General features: G+C 41.3%; 1 protein-coding gene across 5 annotated transcripts in view; it reads left to right on the forward strand.

Annotated features, from left to right (window-relative positions):
• Positions 1-22,996, forward strand: part of tkfc (triokinase/FMN cyclase) — a 104,708-nt gene that overhangs the window by 34,593 nt on the left and 47,119 nt on the right. For 4 of the 5 annotated variants that reach the window (XM_041198196.1, XM_041198195.1, XM_041198194.1 and 1 more), the window contains exons 5-9: positions 5,041-5,119; positions 11,670-11,759; positions 17,322-17,356; positions 20,587-20,671; positions 21,733-21,822. In XM_041198196.1, the coding sequence (XP_041054130.1) occupies positions 5,041-5,119; positions 11,670-11,759; positions 17,322-17,356; positions 20,587-20,671; positions 21,733-21,822 (379 nt within the window). The remainder of the gene's footprint in view (positions 1-5,040; positions 5,120-11,669; positions 11,760-17,321; positions 17,357-20,586; positions 20,672-21,732; positions 21,823-22,996) is intronic. The other variant, XM_041198197.1, reaches the window with a different exon arrangement.

Genomic DNA, 22,996 nt, shown 5'->3' on the forward strand with positions numbered 1-22,996 from the left:
CGGGGTTATCTCTGGCAGATTTGGTCACACGCTTTGAGTATTTGAATTTGAGACATTGTTTCCTCTGTGGCTAAAGAGTAACACAGTAGGGTTTGCCTTACTGAGAAACATCAAAGGATTGCAGACTGTAATTTTGAGACATTTATGATTAAACTATTCGCGTTAGACACAATGGACTAAAAAATGGATATGGCCAGTTCACAGGTGTAAGGATGGCTGATCAAGATGATGCAAACCACATGCAATCTTTGTACTGCCACTCATCATGATGATTGCAGTTTGCAGCCTGGTGCTAAACCTGCTGCTGAGTGACTGAATGCTCAGCAGGGTTAATGCAAGTTGCAGTGAGCCTGCACGCTTTAGAGCCAGCCTGCAACTCACAAGGAATAAAGATAACCAACGGAGTAGCAAGCTAGAAAGAAGGCCCCCAGATTCTCTGATGCAGTGATAAAGGACCCAGTTCAGGGCCTGGAAAGGAGGAGAGACATCATGTTTCTGCAGGAGGCCCTTCTGGCATACACTGTGAAGGGAATGGGAGCAATTAGACATTAATGCAAAGAGCCTGTCTCCGAGACACTGGCTGCAATGCCACAAAACTTTCATTTCCTTCACGAGTGGCTAGGATTACTGAATACATCTGCATATATCATATCCTACCCACTGTACCAGCAACCTCTGCTTAATCCACCAGACACCCATCGCTCACCCATCCACAATCTCTAGCACTCAAGACTCATGCCTAACATTCATATATTTTCCTCAAGTGAGTAATGTTGTTTGTTCTCTCTCACCTGTTTCCTGCAGTGGTGCAAATGGACAGTCAGTGAGGTAGAATCTTGTTGCTTCTTTTTTGTTGTCCTTTTAAAAAAAAGTGTTTTTTTAATATTCTTTTTGTGTTATACTGATTTTGCATATTGTATATAATTTTCTTGTTATTGGCAGCAGCATTATTATAGCAACAGCTGTAATACTGTAGCATTATGTTTAGCCTTTGGCATACTTACCACTGCTTCAAGCCTTATAGCCATATCTCACAGTTTCCACATACTTCCAACTTTTCAGCTATGACAGGTACATGACCCGAGCATATTGCAACGCACTCATTGACACTCTTGCATTTGTTGCAGGGCAAGGTGGTAACACAATAGTAGGGAGCAGCAGAGAAATGATAGACACATCTCTGCCTCCTGAGCCCCTTGGAAGAAACAGTATTCTGAATGATTGGTGCAGCAGTGATTGAGGCTGTTGCAACCGGCATCGCTGAAACCATCCAGGATGATGGTATGTTCCTGCCTTTTGCACCTTCTCAAATCCTACTTCACTCTCATTCACAATCTGGTATAAAGTTCAAACTGCTGATGCTGTGACAAAACATCTCATACTATCCATATCCTTGGTGCCCACCCTTACCCTAACCCTCCCCTTGTGCATTTTTGTTTTTGGGTAACCAAGAACTGCCACCTGGCCAGTCAATGCATTTTGACAATGAAGGGCAAGAAGAATAGATGTCAGACTTCTCATTTGGTCTGATGCTCACAGACACCAACTCAGATACTAGGACTGTGGTACTTTATATGGTAGCATAGAGGTGGAATCAGCACATGACGTGCAACCGGGCATGAGTGGACTGCAACCAAGCCGAGGGAAAGAATAGTGTGTGCCATCTTCCCAGAGGATGAAATCATAGACAAGCTCTCCTGCAGAGGACTCAGATGAAGACTTCAATATCGGATGGCATACAGAAAAAGGCAGATGGGCGTGCACACAGAAATGATTGGCTTATATGTCAGGCCTGCCACAGAGCCTGTTGTTACTGGCAAGGAACATGGAGGGGTTAGGCTCGTAGAAAGCACAGGGCTTCAAGCAGCGATTGGAGTCAATCCTTTCCAGCATGGAAGTGGTGACCAACTGCGTGACAGCATTTGTAGACCCAGTATTCTGATGGTCACTGTGGCCTCCCAATGTCTGAGTATTACAGTGGAAGCTCAGTTTGAGGCCCTAGGATCTGTGCTTGCTTCCATGCAAGCCCAATGCTGTGCATGCTTAGACTGCTTTCACCATGGCTACAGATACCAGTGCTCTAAGGAGTTTGCAGGTCTTGCAGCATTCCATCATTATGTGCTCTGGCAGATTACTGGAATTACTGAGGTGCTGTTTTCCTTTTTTCATGATGACAGCATTCATGCTCTTAATTACTGCCGTTCCACCAGTGCCCCTGCTGATGCCTGTCAGCCAGGCAGAGCCCAGATTGCTGCCACCCATAGTGATGCAGTCCTTCATGGCCCAGAGTGTGGCCTCAAGAAGGTACTGCAAGGCCATCTGCAATCTGCCCCAGTGAAAGATGTCTTTCAAGACCCAACTTGCAGCCACAGGAATAACTCTGCATAGGGGCATGAGGCTAGGGAAAGACACCCGCATGACAGATGCTAAGGGAAAACACCAGGGTGGATATTTGAGTATCATATGTGTTATTGGGAATCTTGTTGAATAAATTTGATAAGAGGATGCTGTGATGGTTTGCAACAGAGGGCTAGAAAAGTGGGGAATTGAGAAATGTGGGGAATTGTGGAACAATGGTCATGTGGAAATGATATTGGAAGCTGATGAGTCACTCACAGGCCCTGTCTGGAGCAATATGTTGAGGATGCCTCTTTCCTTTCTTTTCCGCTTTCTCCTCCTCCTGAGGTGCTTGCTGAAGCCCAAGTGGCAAGAGCTGTGGTCTTATGATAGCCAGCTTGTGTAGAATGCAGTAGATCACCACAAGTTCGTAGGGCTTGCCTTAGCTGTGTCTCAGCTTGGGCTTTGAGCCAAGCCTCATTATGTATGCTGGCTGAGAGCCCAGACAGCTATTACATTATGAGAACAGCTGCTCCCCAGAGGAAACGTTTGACAGCTCAGGATGCCTGATCTCTGCAGTCAATTTCACAATGTTTGTTGTCACAAGTTAAGTGGTTTAGGGTCTGTGGCTTTTAAAACTTCAGACCACCTGGATGATTTACACTTTAATTAGCTTGCACTGCAGACCTTTTTTTTACAAGCATAGGAGAAATTTATCAATGGATTCTATTTTTTCAAAGCCCTTTTTTAACACATCCCATAATGCACGATGGTATTCATTGGTTCTGGAAAGTGTACAGCGGGTCAAGGAAGTACCAGAGTTTGGTATAGGGGGTGGGTGGAAGGGCAGAGCTTAGCATCAAGGTGGCATAGGCAAACATGGGGGGGGGGTAAGGGATGGGTGGAAGGGCAGAGCTTGGCATGGGGGCATGGGGGACATAGATGGGTGGAAGTGCAGAACTTGGCATAGGGAGCATCAGGGGATATAAGGGGATGGGAGGGGGGTGTAATAGCATAGGAGGGTTGAGGAGGTGGGTGAAGAGGCGTAACCTGGCATAGGGGACATGAGAGTACCTTTCAATAAGTCCCCTCATGTAGACTAGGGTTCACGACTTCTCTAAGGGGTTGTGAACTATGACTTTTCAAAAACCTGGCCCGACTCCATGAAAATTGTGGAGGAGCAGGACATGTTGATCTCCGCAATGGAGCCAGACTGGTCAGGAATGCTGGATGCAGGCTTTTGACAGGAACCAGCCTCCACCCTTTAAAGGCACTCCTGAAAATTATACAGCCCGGGAATGGGGTCAGTAATCCCAAAATTGGGACCTGTCTGATATTTTTAAAAGGCTCCCGAGTCAACCCGATACAATGAAAATTCAAGTCAATGTCACTGAACATACTGATGCTTTGTGAATTTGCATCTAAATAGCCATTCCGATGTTTTGTTTATGAATTTATTTGCAAAGGTGCTGTGGGTTTTGTTGTTACTTGTTGTCTAGTCTTAATAATTATTTAATTCTTCCATATGGTCAACAGCTGACACTTTTATGCGTGTCAACCTAGAAAACATCAAAGCTGAAAAATACCTCCACGAAAGTGCACATATCCCTTTGATCGCTGATGATAGAAATAACAACCAAAATCTCAAAAACAGCCCTGTTCATTGGTGTATAATCGGCGCCATTACTTAGCGGTAGCAGTATTTTGTTGTATTGTAATGCATGGCATTTCAAAGCTTCATCATTATTTTGAAATTACATTTCACATTTTCTGCTTAAAAACGAAACCTGAAGTCCTTTTTTGTAAGATGGAAATAAATCGATTCTGCTAAGAGTGCAGTGGCAGATGAATGTTGCAAGCTGCAAGTATCTCCATTGTGGCACTTTTATTTGTTATTGTTCCTGGGTGTATAGTAATTCCTGGTTGCAACAAAGAGAAAAGAAAATTGCTGTATGAGCGAGATTCTGTACTTCATGCATATTGCTCTAACATTCTGAAAGGTGTACTGACTAACACATTTTAGAAGACAAGACAGAATGCAAAACCACAGACTTATTTAACCACTTTAACCACAGGTTTATTAATTAATTATTAAATGAACAGAGAAACATTGGAAGTATGGCTTCATTTCATGACAAATACTGGACTCAATAATGAACTGAAGTTTCCTCTCTTGAAAATTTGGTCTTCTACATAGGCCTGGTTGGCTGTATTTTTCAGGGAAGTTTACCTCCTACCTGCCTCAATTAGCAGTCTTTTGAAACTGACATTGAATGTACGCTTTCCTGAAGGTGGACAACATTCCAGCAGACTTGCTGGTCTGGCTTGGCTGTATTACATAACTCCTCCTTCCCAACTCTTTTGTGAGCTTTAGTTAACCTGAGTAACACTGCGATGTAGCTTCCTACCCAGGCCTCTGCATGAAAATGAGCCAATGATACAGTAACATTTGGGTGAATACAGGACTAGCTGTGGCACTGATGATCTCTTATGTTTGAATATCCTGATAGTTGTCTAAGATTATAAATGAAGAATAACCACTTGGGAGAGGTATTCAGGGGACCTTTGTAATTGTATTACAGCAGGGAACCAAACATTTTCAGAAAAGGATGGAAGAAAATTATAAAAAAAAAACTTTTGAATCGTTATATCTAAGTCTAAACTCTGCCCCTGTGTTTATTGTACTAACTTTGCTGTTGACAGATGGCTGGGGCCATGTCTGAAATGGGGAAACCACTTGATGAAATTGTAGAGAGACTGAACATCGCTTTACGTAAATTAGGTAAGTGATCAAATTGCAGACTCAAGCCATGGAAAATATGCTAGTTGATTGTAGTTAATTCAATACACTTAGAGCCTGCAGGAGATATTAAGAGTTCAATTAAGAGGAAATTCAATCTGTATTTGTGACTGGAAATCTACAGCCCGTACCATTTATTGTCACGTTACATTTAAGAAGGAGGCAGGACTGCCTGAAGGATAAGACTATGCTGACTCAAATTAGTTTAGACAAAAATAAGTGGAACCCTCAGATGTGGGCCTACGTTATCTAAAATTGGATTTCTTATCCTATTCTTCTTGCAGCTGACTGCACCCACCAAAGTTTCCTGCTTTTAACAGTGATTGCATAATAGATTATAATGGGAAACAATCCTGCATGGCTGCTTTAGCTAATGGTCTATAAGGAAATAACTAGACTGAACCAACTGTCAGATAGATTAGAAAAGATTGTGTGTTTTGTTGAGCAGGAGTAAATACGTTGTTGAGTTGGTTCTGCAATAGCATTACACCTCTAACCAAATGGTAGTAAGTTATCTACAAAGCAAGAGGATTGATACAGTGGTCTAAGGTATGAGAGGAGAACTAATTTGCCTATCACATGATTATTTGGGAACGGGGAAGCCAGTTGGTTGCCAGCTTTGTTTCACCAGTGCAGAACTCCTGATGATTCATCCAAACACCATTGACTCTATGATTCAAAGGGGGGAGTGGAAGGATATCATTCATCCGGACCAAAATTTGGGACATTGTCGGACTGTATTTCCTGTGAACAGGCAGCCCTAAAATGCTGTGCTCAATTGCTTTTTGTATCCAGTTCTATAATGAGACCCCATGTATGGACCATACAGTAGACAGGCTCCTTTCCCCACTCCATTGGAATACCAGCTCCAACACGGCATTTTCTGCTTGCAAACATCGGTTCCTTTGTTAATGCCCAATTACAACTCGTCCAATTTGTAGTATTTTCCTAATGTTTCAGGGATATTCTGCACTACGGAAAGTGGACCTGCCTAATAATTTGAATTTAAGCAAAATAAGTAACAGCAAAATGGAAATTTCATGCTTAAAGATTTGGAAATTAATGGAACATTGGTTTAAGCAGCTGAATTAGAGGAGGAAACTTTTTATGTAATGATCAGTGAAATGTATAGAACCTGTACAGTATCAGGCAGAGGTGAATCATTCCCTTTGACCTGGCATTTACTGTGTATATTCAAGAGGTGCAGATGAACTTAGAGCTTAACCTGGTATTAATTATTGCCTGTTACTTACCCCCTCAGTGGAAAGCTCTCTGCAAAAGACCTAGACTCCCATTACAGTTATATGGACAAATGCTTATTATTTGCCTTATTTTTGGTGTTGCCAGCGACAATTTAGAATTAGAGTGTTGCTGAAAAACAACATTTTTTGTCTGAGCTTTTCATTTTGTACACACCAGGACAATTCACAACAAATGCCAATGTCAGGAGAAACAACAAATTTATACTTTATGAGAAGAGAGTGCTGATTGGTTGGCAAGTGGACTCTGATTGGCAAATGGACTCTGATTGGCAGAGGCATCGCCGTGGAGGATGCACCAGTTGATGATGAATGACATTTAACTGCCAAGCAGTGTTTGAAATTGAACCAGGCAGCTTGACTCTAGTTGGTCAAGATATTGCCCTCGGGAATGAACCAGCGAATGACTCATTTATTTTGTTTAGTTGAAACAAGTGCAATGTGTGTACACATTCTTTCTCTCTGCAAGGAACAGGGCTCTGCATATAGACCTGGGTTTGAATCCTGCCACGGCAGATGATGGAATTTGAATTCAATAAAAATCTAGAATTAAAAGTCTAATGACCATGAAACCATTGTCGGTTGTTGTAAAAACCCATCTGGTTCACAAATGTCCTTTAGGCAAGGAAATCTGCTGTCCTTACCTGGTCTGGCCTACATGTTATTCCAGATCTACAGCAATGTGGTTGACTCTTAAGTGCCCTGTGAGCAAGGTCAGTTAGGGATGGGCAATAAATGCTGGCCTAACCCACATCCCATGAATGAAAAAAAAAATAATGTATGTAGCTTCCAGTACATGCATTTAGAATTAGCCAAGTTAATTTAGAATTAGAAAAATTAATTAGCCCAATAACTGTCTAATTACAGTCTTTCTCCGTGCAGAGGACAAGTATAGAGTCATACAAGCTATACTTCACATTTTTGAAATGATACAAATGAGAATTATCCTGACATGAATTGAATTTTTTGTTCAGTCTGGGATCGCTCAGATGGCAAATGTACAATGTGCTCTTGTCGCAGGCCAAATAGACCAGAAATGTCCCACATTATATCCTCAGTTTTTCCACAGTAGCTGATAAAAGTGAGGTGCTCAGAGTTGACCTCTAACCCCTAGGCTAGGGAGAGAAATAGCAGCCTTAGCCCTGTTCAGTGATCCCTGTTGGAAAGTGTATGTGCATGGAGGTCAGGCGTTAGAGCAAGTTTGGAAATGATTGTAATGCCCACCTTCAGTTGAAAATGTTGTCCATTGTTAAAACAACGGCCAGAATTCTATGCGGGCACGCACTGAACCTGACAGCACATGAAATCGCGCGAGAAGATGTTGGATTCTCGCGGCAGTAGGAAGCTCGCCTGCCAACAATTAAGCGGGCAATTAAGCCCATTACGGAAGCAATTGAAACTGATTTTACGTGGCCCATCCACTTATACAGTTGGCCAGGTGGGCTTTACATTTTCGCTAAAGCCTCAGTCAAGGGCAGGATGAAATGTCCGGGGCGAAATATAATAAAAAAAAGGATATCTAGGGACCAATGTTTTTTGGGTTCTGCTGTCAGGTGCTTGAATGTGCTAAATAGATACAGTTTGGTGCATTATTTTCTTGCCATTTAATCTGTCCAAGTGTGCAGCTCCCTGAGGTAGCTCTGCAGCAGCTGTCTGCCTTCACTGTTGTCAGCGCCCGCACTCTTCCCGTTGCCCCCCTGACAGCACTGAGGCTTTCTCAGCATGTGTTTCACGCTGGCTAGCCATTAATTGGCCAGTGTGAAATTGCATTCAGAGACCGATCACGGCTGTGGCACATTTTTCATCCACTTCCGGGCCCGTTGATTGCGTGCACCCAACGAATGTAAGATTTAGGCCAACAACTTGCATTTCTATTGTCCCTTTTAATATAGAAAAACATCTCAAGGCTCTTCCCAGAGCATCATCAGACAAAAACAGATGCTGAACCAAAGAAAGAGATATTAGCAGAGGTTACCAAAAGCTTTGTCTAAGGTGAACATATGTATGAACATATGAATTAGGAGCAGGAGTGGGCCAATCAGCCTCTCAAGCATGCTCTGCCATTCAATAAGATGATCTGATTTTAACCTCATATTCCTGCCTACCCCCATTTCACCCCCTTCCTTATCAAGAATCTATCTACCTCTGTTTAAAGAGATTCATGGACTCTCCCTCAACTACCTTTTGAGGAAGAGAATTCCAAAGTCTCACAACCCTCTGAGAGAAAAGATTTTTCCCCATCTCTGTCCTAAATGGGCGAACCCTTATTTTGAAACAATGACCCCAAGTTCTACATCTCCCATAAGAGGAAATATCCTTTCCACATTCACCCTGTCAGCTCCCCTCAGGATCTCTATGGTTTCAATCAAGTCTCGTCTTACTTTTCTGAACTCCAGCAGATACAAGCTTAGTCTGTCCAGCCTTTCCTCATAAGATAACACACCCATTCCAGGTACTAACCTAGTAAACCTCTGAACTGTTTCTAATGCATTTACATCTGTCCTTAAGAAGGAGACCAATACTATACACAGTATTCCAGATGTGGTATTATCATGCCCTGTATAAATGAAGCATAATCTCCCTACTCTTGTATTCAATTCCCCTTGCAATAAACAATAACTTTCTATTAGCTTTGCTAATTGCTGCCCTGCATGCTAACCTTTTGCAATTCATACAATAGGACACCCAGATCCTTCTGCATTATAGAGCACTGCAGCCTCTCACTGTTTAGATAATATGCCTCTTTTTTATTCGTCCTGCCAAAATGGACACCTCACGTTTTCCTACATTATACTCTATTTGCCAGATCTTTGCCCACTCACCTAACCTATCTATATCCTTTTGTAGCTCCTTACATCCTCTTCACAACTTAATTTCCTACCTACTTTTGTGTCATCAGCAAATTTAGTAAGTATACCATTGGTCCCTTCATCCAAATCATTTATATAAATTGTAAAGAGTTGTGGCCCCAGCACTGATCCCTGTGACACATGACTCTTCATATCCTGCCAACCAGAAAATGAGCCATTTATGCCTACTCCCTGTTTCCTGTTAACTATCCAACCTTCTATCCATGCCAATATGTTACTTCCTACATCATGAGCTTTCATTTTCCGCAAAATCCTTTGATGACGCACCTTATCAAATGCCTTCTGAAAATCTAAGTACAGCACATCCACCCCTTTGTCCACAGCACCTGTTACTTTTTCAAATAACTCCAATAAATTGGTTAAACATTATTTCCCTTGCACAAAGCCATGTTGACTCTGCCGGATTACCTTGAATTTATCTGTGTCCTATTATAACGTCTTTAATAGCTTCTAACATCTTCCCTGTGACAAATGTTAAGCTAACGGGCCTATAGTTCCCTGCTTTCTGTCTCCCCCCTTTTTGAATTAAGGAGTTACATTAGCTATTTTCCAATCTAATGGAACTTTCCCCGAATCTACTGAATTTTGTAAATTAAAAACCAGTTCATCAATTATCTCGCTAGCCACTTCTTTTCAGACCCTAAGATGAAATCCATCAGGACCTGGGGACTTGTCAACCTGTAGTTCCAACAATTTGCTAAATGATTGTAATTTTCTGGAGTTCCTCCCTCCCTTCCAATTCCTGATTTACAGCTATTTCTGGGATGTTACTTGTATTCTCTATGGTAAAGACCAATGCAAAATTCCTATTCAACTCATCTGCCATCTCCTTATTTTCCATTCTGAATCCTCCAGACTTACTTTCTATAGGACCAATGCTCATTTTGTTAACTCTTTTCTTTTTTAAGTATCGATAGAACTCTTACTGTCTGTCTTTATATTTTGAGCTAGCTTTCTCTTGTACTCTGATTCTTCCCTCCTCATAATCATTTAGTCATTCTTTGCTGTTTTTTATATTCTGCCCAATCTTCTGACTTGCCACCCATATTTGCACAATTATATGCTTTTTCTTCAAGTTTGATACTATTATTAGCATTTTTGGTTAACCATGGATAGTGGATCCTCCCCTTGGAATTTTTCTTTCTTGTTGGAATGTATCTATTCTGTGTATTCTGAAATATCTCCTTAAATGTCTGCCACTGGAACTCTCTTGACCTACCCCTTAACTTAAATTGCCAGTTCACTTTTGCTAGCTCTGCTTACATGCCCTCATAATTGACCTGATTTAAGTTTAAAATACTAGTATTAGTCCCAGTGGTGTATTTTAAGAGGGCCTTAAAGGAGAAGAGGGAGAGCGGTTTAAGGTGAGAATTCCAGAGTGTGAAGCCTAGATGACTGAAGGGGGGGAGGGTACAAAAACAGGCAGAGTAAGAAGAATGGACCGTCCAGAGAGGGTGTTTGTAGAGCTGGACAAAATTACAAAGAACTGGAGGGGAAAGTGATGAAGAAATTTAAAACCAAGGATGAAAATTTTTAGCTAAAGTACTTACGAAACTGAAAGCAAAGCGGTGTCGCTGAAGACAAGTCGAAAAAAGAACATTTGCTGGATAAGATATGGGCAGCAGAGTTTTGAATAAACTGCTGTTTATGGAAGGTTAAGGATGGGAGGCTGGCCATCAGAACATTGGAATAGTCAAGCATGGATCTGACAGAGGCATGGGCTAAGAATTTTAACAACACATGCACTGAGGTAGGAAGAGGCTGGCAATGTTATGGAATTGGCACCGGGTGGTCTTTCTGATGGAGGGTACATATGGATTTGGAAGCTCAGCTTCAAAACAGAACATCGATATTGCAAACAATTTGGTTCAGCCTGAGGCAATAGACAGGGAAGGAGATGGAATTTTTAGTAAGGTATGAAGTTTGTAGCGAATGTGGGATGCTAGTTCAGTGTTTAGCTGAAAGAAATTGTGACTTTCCACGACCAAATATTAGACAGTCAGCACAGAGGCATTGGAGAGGCTGAGAGAGCTGCTGGAGCAGTAAATCAAATATGTGAAAACTGACCCCATGTCTGAAAATGAGGTTAAGAGGCAGCGTGTTGGTGAGAAAGAAGAGGAGAGGAGTGGGGTGTCAAGGATAGATTCTTGGATGACTCCAGAGATCATGGTTTGAACAGGGGAAGTGAAGCCATCATTGTTTAGACATACACTTGAAGTATGGCTACCTGGAAAAGTCTGCCCTAAGTTACTGATCTTTAGGACCTTGGAGCTCCTGTTTACCAATTATCTGTTCAGCTTAAATATGGTTCCATCAGTGTGGTTCCAGTAGAAACAGAATCATCTATACAAGTTCCTTTGATTGTTAAGTTTGTTATTTCTTTATGTATATTTTCCTCCTCAGGTACAATGGGAATCTGTCTGTCACCCTGCAGTGTCCCTGGATCGGAGCCAACCTTTGCTCTGGAAGCAGACGAATTGGAACTTGGACTGGGTAAGAGGCTGTTCAAAGCATCAAGCTTAATATACAGCATAATGGTACAGTACTGGTTACAGTACAGTAGCATAGCACACTTAGCTCAGCATGGATACAAAAGAACATCCCTCTCATAGAAACATAGAAAAATTCATGGCACAGATGGAGGCCATTTGCTTGTTATGTCCATGCCAGCTGAAAAATTACTATCCAGCCTACCCCTGCCTTCCAGCTCTTAATCTGTCCCCTGTAGGTTATGGCACCTCAAGTTTACATTCCAGTATATTTTAAAGGTGATGAGGGTTTTGCCTCTACTAACCTAGAGCATCTCTGGGTGGAAAAGCTTCTCAGCTCCCCTGTAATCATTCTACCAATCACTTTAAATGTATGCATCTTGGTTATTGGCCTCTCTGCTAACAGAAATAGGCCCCATCTATCCACGGTATTTAGGCCCCTCATAGTTTTATACAGCTCAGTTAAATATTTTCTCAACCTCTTCTCTTCCAAAGGAAACATCCCCAACTTATTGAATCTTTCCTTAAAGTTAAAATCCTTGATTCCTAGCAGTGTCCGAAGAAATCTCTGCTGAAAACTCTCTCGAGTGATCACATCCTTTCTGTAAGTCAGTGACCAGAACTTTATGCATTAGTCTATCTGTGGCCTAACTACAGTTTTATACAAGGCTAGCATAACCTCCCTGCCGTCATCCTCTAGGTCTCCACCAATAAAGGAAAGTATTTTATATTCCTTCTTAACCACCTTATCTTCTGTTTCTCCTACCTTCAGGAATCTGTGGACATGCACTCCAAGTTCCTTCTATTCCTCTACATGTCTCAGAAGTCTACCATTTATTGTGCATTTCCTTTCCTTTTTTATCCTCTCCACATTAATTATTTCTCAATTCTCTTGATTAAATTCTATTTGTCCTTTTTTGCCCACCTGACCAGTCTGCAGCTTTGTTCCTCACTATCAACCCCATGACCCATTTTCATAACATCTGCAAATCTCTTAATCATGCCTCTTAACGTTTAATTCCAAATCATTGATACATGCCACAAACAGCAAGGGACTAAGTCCTGTGCCCCACATAACCACACTGGAAAAAGCCTTTCCCATTTACCATGACCTTTTGCTTCCCGTCAGTGAGCCAATTTTGGATCCAACTTGCCACATTCCATTGGACCCGATGAGCTTTTAGTTTTCTGTCCAGTTTGTCATGTGGAATCTTGTCAAAAGCCATATTATAATCTACAAAGACCACACCAAATGCGCCAACTTCATTGACCCTCCTTGTTACCTCCTTAAAATATTCAATCAAGTTAGCCAGACACAACCTTCTGTTAACAGACCCATGCTGACTATCTTTGATTGATCCATACCTTTCTAAAAGATATATAACATCTCAAAGTTTTTACCAATAATTTGCCCACCACCAAGGTTAGGCTGGCTGACTTATAATTACTTGGGCTACCCTTCTTCCTTTTTAAACAGTACAACTTTAGTTGCCTCCAGCATGACACTTGTAGTCAGAAAATATTGAAAAATGATCAGAGCTTCCAATATTTTTTCCCTTAGTTCCTTTAGCAACCTGAGATATATTTCATCCAGTATTTGTGAATTATCCACTTTCAAATATTTCCACCCTCACTGTTCAGTCCATCAAATATTTGACAGTTCATTTCAGTTTTCACTGATTTTATATGCCAATATTTTTACAAGTATCCTCTTTGTTTTCCTAATTTCCTTTTTAATTTCACCCTTGCACTTTATAAACTCATGTATGCTTTCTGCAATGTTGTTTAATCTTTTGCCATCTGACATAAGCTTTCTCACTTTGCCTTATCCTACTCTGTATGCTCTTTGACATCCAGGATGATCTCGGTTTGGGAGTCCTACCCATTTTCATTGTGGGGACACGTTTGTTCTGAAACCCTTTTTATCTTCAACTTCAATGCCTCCCATTGGTGTAGCACCCATTTACCTTTCCTGGAAAATTATGGTTGGACCACTCCTGTGGCCAGGCTGGAGGCATTTCAGAATATATTCTTTGTAATTTTAATAATTCTAATAGAAGTCAACGGACCTGGAATTTCAGTAAATGAATTATAGAATCCAGGTGCACGAGCCTGTGCTGATCTCGGCCTGGTTAATCCAATCATCTTTGACTGCTTTATTATTGATGTTGTCACTCTCATTTGAGCAGGAATTGAGCTATTTGCTCAAAAGTTTTTAGTGGCATATCCTTAAAATTAGAACTTGACAATTCAGGGGTCGTGTCAATAATTCTTCATACAAAGGTATCATGAAGAGATTCTGTCACATGAGCAGGGACAAGTTTTTAATTCAAGTGTAAACTTTTTGTGATTATTATTTGCTTTAGGAAACCTCATTCCACCTGTGGATGAGGTTTCCTAAAAAATGTAAAGGCAGTTTTCGCCTGCCTGTCAACTGTTAGGTTGGACGGGCAGTGTAAATTTGCATTTAATTAACTTTTTAATGGCCTTAACAGGCCTTTTAATTGTCGGCAGGTGTACTGCCGACTACGAACGAAATATCGCAGGACTGCGCGATGACGTTGGGATGCTCGCCTGACATCATCACGCATTTTACTCTCAGCCAGGTCATGCGTGCACATGCCCACCAAGTGTAATTTTCTGCCCTGTGGGTTATTGTTGCCTTGGTGAAGATTTACCTGGGATTAATTTGGGGTTTTGATCAAAAGTTATTATGGTAGTAATTTGTAGACGTGTATGTGTTTAATTTGTTGTTAACTTAATAAATGTTTAATTTAGTTTTATATAAAAACCCTCTTGGAGCTTGGTTTTCTTATTCCTGAATTCAAATCTGCATCTCAAACTTTCCAATTGAAAATATAGGTAATTACAGTTGTTCAAATTTCCCTCTGGGATTTAACCAGCTCAGCCTTTACCAACTGCCAAAGGATAGTGGATATCTGGAACTCTGAAAAATTCATTGAGGCTAGGCCAATTGATAACTTCAAAACTGTAACAGATAGTTCTATGTTAGGTAAATGTATTAAGGGAATTGGAATAATGGCAGGTAAATAGAGTTGAGGTACAGGTCAGTCATGATTTAATTGAATGACCAGATCGACTAAAGGGCCGAATGGCCCACTCTTATTCCTATATTCAGCTTTGTCCACAACTTTTCCAATAATGAAGCCATACTTGCTAATCCCTCTTCGAATTAGAAGCTTAACTGGACAAAAGATCAACACTGGCACACGAGTTGAACAGGAACTGGGTACTCTGACATTTGGATCATCTCCTTAACCCATGATGTCTCTTCCCCATCTACAAGGTTCACATCAGGTTTATGATGATTTGGTCTTAACTTCCCTGGGCTGGTTCTGCCGCAACGGCACAAATGATTCTTGATCTCATTCGAATGGAGTAGTCCACTTAATTGGTCCACAACTGTACTGCATATCCACCCGCTTTCTACTACCAGTTGTAGCAGTATGTACTACCTGCAGATGTACTGCAGCAACTTTCCAGTCTTACCCAACAGCTCTTCCCACCCTTGCAACCTCTACCACCGAGAAGAACAAGAACAGTGGCATCACTGGAACACCGTTATCTCCAAGCTCCATGGCAATCATCTTAACATAGACATTTTACATTGCTCCTTCAGTACTATGGAGTCAATATTGTGGGATTCCCTATCCAACAATAATATGGAAACAACATCACTACAAAGAGAAGGCCAGCCGGCATCCTCTGAGGACACCTAGGGATGGGCAATAAATTTTCTAGTGTTACCAACATGCACAAAACAAATACAAAATAATGACCTTGAGAGTTAAGGAGAGGGAAACTGCCTAGATTTGCCAACCTTGATCACTATCCACTGACCCCTTTTGGAAAGTGGATGTACCTTTGTGGCCATCAAGCAGATATAGGGTAGTGTTTGGCTACCCACTATAGCCAAATAACATGACCATAGTCACTAACTAAGCTCAGCTACAATGAAAAACCACTTTAATAACATAGAAAACTTTGTTAAGCCAGTGGAACCACACCTTAGAAGTCACAATCCTTACAAGGGCAGAGGAGAAAGGACGCTTTGTTGCAGTCAGTGCAAGCACATAATCACTTCACTCCACACATGGGGCAGAATTTCCCCCCCCCATTGGGTGGGATGTTGATGGGCAGGCGCGTGCGGGCGTGCTTCTAATTGGCATCCCCGATCGGAGCTGCAGCGCCATTTTACGTGGGCGGGCCAATTAAGGCCCTCCCAGCGTGATGTCCGCAGGGAAGCGCTATGCTCTCCCTGTGTGGGCAGGGGGGGAATGCCTAAAATCGAGAATGTGCTCTTTTGCGCATGTGCAGGAAAGAGTACACTCATCTCCCTGAAGCTAAGTGCTGCCTCGCGGAGATCGCCTCTACTTTCCAAAATATTAAAAATAGAAAAAAAAATTCCTTTACATGTCCCTTCATGTGACAATGTCACATGAGTTGGGACATGTTCATAATTTCCAAAACAAATTCATTAAAATTTTTAAAACCTTACATGAAACCTCATCTCGCCTGTGGATGAGGTTTCATGTTTTTTCTAGTTCCCGCCAGGGCTCCAGGCCTACCCGCCAACCTTAAGGTTGGATGGGCAGGTCCACTAATTAATTGATCTGTCAATGGCCTCAATTGGCCATTGACAGGTCGGTGGGTGTACAGCCGATTTTGCTGCGCCCCCGCCTTCCTGAAAATTTAAATGTGGCACAATGACATTGGGAGTTCCATCCGACGTCACCGCATGTCATTTTATGCGCCGGCGAGCGGGTCCCGCCCCTGCTCGCCAACGGTAAAATCCTGCCTATGGTCCCATTCTGGTAAGAGAACACATCTTCCCTTGTCCGGATTTGGAAAACTAAGAACCCTTTCCTAGGCCATCTCCTTCTGCAGGGTAGCACAGAAAAACAGAACATGGCCCATACCAAGGCTGGGATTCATCAATGGATAATTACAGATAGGTTAAAAAAACTGTGTTCAGTGCTGCTGAAAAGAGACCATTATAATTGGCCCTTTATCACTAACCTGCATGAGTCTAAATATTAATAGGAAAGATTCCTAGTCTGTAAATTCAGTCTACTGATAGTATGGGTTAGCTTGTATTTCTGAGTGGCTTTGCCAAGAAAACTGATAAATATATCCATGGCTCAGTGGGTCATGCAAAACAAATTTTTACACCGAGTTATATAGATTAGGAAGTTCACATGTTCCCCAGCCGCAGCAGTTTTGGAGTGCTGCTGTCTCTACCACTGAGTCAAGTTATTAACTAAAACTATTAACCTGGGTCCCCACTTCAACTCCTGTTGGAAAGTGCATTGGTGTGGATAGTAGATGAAACAGGCTGGGATTTGGCTGAGATACATTCTTTATGCTTGAATAGAATGCTCACTATCTAGATATATGTTGAATGCTCACTTGGGCAAGGAACCCAAAAGTGGATGTTTACATGGAATTCTGCCCAAGCGCTACCGTCTTCAGTAGCAAATAGACATTTTTAAAAATCAGCAATAGCAGCTATATTATTTTGAGACCAGGTCTGTTGTTTGTTTAGGTATCCATGGAGAAGCTGGTATCGAGCGGATAAAGGTGAGACACCTTTAAAAAGTAAAATGCAGGAGATGTACATTAGTGGAAGTAAAAAGTTAGAAATGTATTGTCCAATAATTTCTGTCATTTCAATGGAGACAGTACTGTGTACACTGTATTATCTACATGCGTAGCGTAACAACCAACATGCTGAGCAGAAGACTGAGCCATCTGCCACTGCTGGTCTGTAAGAGGATCCTAAGTGATGAAATTGGTGCTGATTGTCCCAGAGCTCCTTTTTCCTTCATTCCTTACTCCCTTGGGCTAGTATTTGTGCTGTTGGAAGGCTTTTCTGAGATTAGAAACATTTTAAATTTTGGCCCTGTAAAAGTTATACTATTAATCAGTATCAGCAGTAGCTCAATGTAACTCTTTCAAGTACAAACCCATTTCCATCTGTTTCAGATGTAGTTTCATAGTTTGCCATTGTGAGATTTGAACTCTTGATCTTGGGGTTCCAAACCCAGTACCATAACCACTTGGCTATTTAGGCCAAGCAGTAGCTCAATGTTCCATTCTCTCCTTTTGAGTTGGAAGTGTGTGGGTTCAAGTCGCACTCCAGCAACTTGAGGTCAAAATCAAGGCTGACATTTTAGCATAACATTGAAGAGTGCTGAACTGTCAGAGGTGTCATCTTTTGGATGAAATGTTAAAAACCAAGACCCTGTCTGCCTGCTAAGATAGTGTAAAACATCCCATTGCATTGTTTTGAAGCACAGTAGGGGAAGTTTCCCCTGTGTTCTAACCAACATTTATCTCTCAACCAACATCACAAAAATAATGAAATCATTTATCTTTATTGCATTGCTGTTATTGGGGCTGTGTGCAAATTGGCTGCAGCATTTCCTAAGTTGAAACTGATTACATCTTAAAAAATACTTAATTCACTGTAAAGCTGAGATTATGAAAGTCACGATGTTAATTCAGGTTTGTTCTCTCCTTAACAGAAATACATCAATACCAAAAATATGCTGTTCTTCATATACACACTTGCCCCTAGGTGACATTATTTGCAGGATCTGGGTAAAAAATTACGTGCATCCTCACAACACCCATCCCTACTTGTCCACCACCACACTTGCTCCAATAACCATTTCCATGCTGTTGGACAGGCTGCCTCACTGTAAAACTTGGATGAGCTGCAGTTACCATCAGCTAAACATTAGGAAGACCAAACCGCCTCTGCTGCTGTTGTCTTTGTCCATGCTTTTGTCGCCTTTAGGTTTGAGTACTTCAGTGCAGTCCTTCACAAACTGTAACAATGATCCAAATTAACTGCCTGTGCATATCCTGTTGTGTCCTCGTATTTCAGTATCTTTACAGGTCAGAAGGAGGCCATTCAGCCCATCAACTCTGCACTGGCTGTCTGAAAGAACACTCCACCTAGTCCCACTCCCCTGCCTTATCCCCATAACCTTGCACACTCTCTCTTTTCAGGTAACAATCCAATTCCCTTTTGAATACCTCGATCAAACCTGCCTCCACCACCCCTTCAGGAAGTTTGTTCCAGATTCTAACCATCCTCTGGGTGAAAAATCTTTTTCCTCACATCACATTTACTCCTTTTGCCAATTATTTTGAATCTGTGCCCTCTAGTTCTTTATGTTCTCTTGAGTGGGAACAGTTTTTCACTATTTACCCTGTCCATCCCTCAGGATCTTGAATACCTCTATCAAGTCTCCTCTCAGCCATCTTTTCTCCAAGGAAAATGGCCCTAACTTCTCCAATCTATCCTCATATCTACAGTTCTTTATTCCTGGAATCATTCTTGTGAATCTCCTCTACTCTCTTCAATGCCTTCACATCCAACCTCAAGTATGGCACCAGTACTCCAGATGAAGTCTAACAAGTGTCTTACACAAGTTCAACATGACCTCCTTACTCTTGTACTCAAAGTTCCTATTAATAAAACCTAAGATAATAAATGCTTTATTAACTGCTCACTCAAAATGCCCTGCCATCTTCAAAGACCTATTTACATATACACCGAGGTCTCTCTGTTCCTGCATATCCTTTAGAGGCTCTACCTTTATTTTATACTGCTTCACCAATTTTTCCTGCCAAAATGAATAGCCTTGCACTTCTTTGCATTGAACTTCGTCTGCCACTTGTCTGTCCAATCCACCAACATGTCTATGTCCTTTTGAAGTTCAAGATTATCCCCATCACAGTTGCCAACATTTCCAATCTTCATATCATCTGCAAATTTTGATATCATGCCCTGCTCACCACTCTCTAGGTCATTAATATACATCAGAAAGAGCAAGGGTCCCAACACTGATCCCTGGGGAATTCCACTACAAACCTTCCTCAAATCTGAAAAACAAAAATTTATCACTATTCTCTGTTTCCTGTCACTCAGCCAATTTCTTATCCAAGTGCCTACTTTCCTTTTTATTCCATGACCTAATTTTGCTCACAAGTCTGTTGTGTGGCATTGTCAAATGCCTTTTGAAAATCCATATACTGCACATCAAGAGCGTTCCCTTATCAAATTTCTCTGTTACCACCTCAAAAAATTCCAGCAAATTAATTAAGCATGATTTTCCCTTAATGAATCCATGCTGGCTTTCCTTAATTATCCTGCACTTGTCTAAATGACTATTGATTTTATTCCTTACTGTAGTTTCCATGCCCATTATCCCCTTTCTTTTTTGACCTATACAGGTTTCATGTCCCTCAGTGTGTTAAATTGAAGATCCTTGTCCTGATCATCAAATTTCTCCATGTCACTTTTGCATGTACAGTTTCCTCCAGCCTTAGATTTCCGTCTGTACCCTTTGATCCCCTCATTCTAACCTTTTGTGCATCCCTTCTTCCTCTGCTCCATCATTGGTGGCAGACCCTTCAGCTACCTTAGCCCTATTCCATAACTAAATCACTCTCTCCACTTCTCCTTAAAAACCTTCTCAAAACTCATCTCTTTCACCGTACTATAGGCCACCCTTCCCCCGTAGCTTGGTGCCAGTTCTCCTATCAATTTTCATTTCAGATGGAAGGAATTATATAAATATTGAAGTTGGCATTTATTTTGGTGAAAGGAACCCTGTCTCACTAATGTGAGTACTTCAGAATGGCAGTCAAATTGAAATACAAGATACAGCTCCTACATTGAGCCATGCCTATCATGGTACTTTGTCACTGTGATGGTACAGCTGATGACACCTCACGCAACCTGTCTAATTGTACAGCTGATGGTTCATCATTTTGATTTTGTTCTCTTCCCGCAGATGATTTCAGCTGATGAAGTGATACAAAGAATAATCGATCACATGACAAATCCCTCTAATGAGTCTCATGTGAGCGTGCAAGCTGGTAAGTACAAAGTTTGGTTTAGGTGGCTTCTAATCCACCAGTAGTCCTATGTATAGAAAGAGCTACTCCACACTAACCCTGGGAAACAGTAGTCCGCATCTAACTAACCATGATTTCTCTAATGTTCCTTACACCACTGGAATGTGTGGACTCAACCAAAGGGCTTTTTGTGCACTTGGAAGAAAATGTGAACTCTGGTGAGTAAGATTCTGGAGAACACTTGCATATGTCTTCTGCCGCATTAGTCTCTGCGCTGTCCTTTAAAGTTATTGAGCGTTGGCCTGTTATTGTTGTATGATATCATCATGAAGTTTCTTCAGCCCAAATCCTGTAGGAGGTACTTATTCCCAGACAATCATGAGCCAGTGATCTTAAAATATAAAATTTAGTGGTATTGGAAAGGCTGAGGTAAATCAGTTAGTTACATGCATCAGTCTGAAGGAGGGATTGAGAAACACAGGTTAGTGTACAGATCTATTCACAAGGGAGGGATTGAGATATCATTCAATGCACAAATATCTTCTTGGAGGGGCTGAGGTAGGCCAGAGTCATTTCATTCTAAATGTTCTTTTCATAATCACATTCTTGTGATGTGGAATACCTGAAGAGCAAAATTTCCATCTTTCTGATGATAGAAGAAGACTGAGAGAATTTTGACAGTGTTTCACTGATTACCTGCTGTTATGATTGTTTTGCAGAATGTTTTTAAATTAATAAATCTTGCATGCATTGCTAAATGCTGAAGACATAACTTTACTAATAGGCCTGGGACACGAATCTCTTCTGAAGCATTTAAGGTGAACTCGAGATGAACTTCAAGAGGGCACCAGGCGGTAAAGACTAAATAGGGTTAGCATTTAATTATTGATTATGGGGTTAGAAACAATACTGAAGTGTGAGGCTACATTCTCAATCATTAGGGTGGTATACTGCTTTAAAGTTGGTGTCTCTGGCTGGATCATGGTGAAAGGTTCCCATTGTGTTTTCTTATTTCACAGATTTCAGGTGGATAAGTTGGTTATCAGTTCTGTTCACTGAGTTTAATTTTACTCTGTCTCTAGGGGATCATATTGTGTTGATTGTGAACAACCTTGGAGGGTTGTCCTGCCTGGAACTGAGTATCGTGGCCAAATCTGCAGTTAAATATCTGGGTAAGTTTACAAGCATTTTAATCCAAGAATCATGACTAAGATCAGACCATTTGGAGTCAGGAGATAAGTAACAGGAGACAAGATAACAAAGTGGCTACAAAACAAAAAACTGTGTAGGGTTTAAAGGTGGGAAATGAAAATTGGTATTCCACAGAGATTGGTGCTGACACCACAGGTGTTCATTATTTACATAAAAGATTTGGATTTTGGAATTGGAGATATAATTACAGTATTTGTAGGCGGCACCAAATTGGGAGATATAATGCTGAGAAAGACTGCAACGAAATGAAAGAAGATGTTAATAAAGGAAGATGTTAAGAAATTTACAGGGTATGCATGTAAATCGCTACTAAATTTCACTGTAGGTAAGTGCAAGATGGTACAAGCTAAGATAAAAGCAAAATTCTGCGGATGCTGGAAATCTGAAACAAAAACAGAAAATGCTGGAAAAACTCAGCAGGTCTTGCAAGGTGGTACATTTTGGTAAAAGGGTGACCTAATCGAAATCTTTAAAATTATAAAGGGATTTGATAGGCTGAAGATAGAGATGTTTTCACTTGTTGGGGAGTCCAAGACTAGGGGTCATAAATACACGATAGTCACTAATAAATAGAACATAGAATTCAGAAGAAGAGAGTCGTTAGAATGTGGAACTTGCTACCACCTGGAATAGTTGAGGCAAATACCATAATGCCTTTAAGGGGAAGCTAAATAAGTACATTAGAAAGAAAGGCACATAAGAATGTGCTGTAACTTCTGAGCTCCCCGGCGTCGTATTGCATTTGGAGAATTTTGCTTTTATCTTAGCTTGTACCACCTTGCACTTACCTACAGTGAAATTTAGTAGTGATTTACATGCATACTCTGTAAATTTCTTAACATTTTCCTTTATTAACATCTTTTATTTCTAATTGCTCTGCACTGGAACCATCGAAAAATGCGCTTTAGATCACAAACTTCGGATGGTTCTAACTAGGTTAGACCATTAGTTACCAAAAAAAAGTTAGAAGAATTAAAACCACTTCTGACTTCTGGGTAACTATTGCACAGACCCATACCAACCCCCCATAGAGACCCCCAGGGGTCTCCCCTAATCCCATGGCTCTATTAGTTCCCATTCTCCCCCTCCACCCCCAATGGGGACTCTTGCCTTCCACCTGAGGCCCAGCCCAGC

The sequence above is a fragment of the Carcharodon carcharias genome, chromosome 10 (assembly GCF_017639515.1).
Source record: "Carcharodon carcharias isolate sCarCar2 chromosome 10, sCarCar2.pri, whole genome shotgun sequence".
In the NCBI taxonomy this organism is placed as follows: domain Eukaryota; kingdom Metazoa; phylum Chordata; class Chondrichthyes; order Lamniformes; family Lamnidae; genus Carcharodon; species Carcharodon carcharias.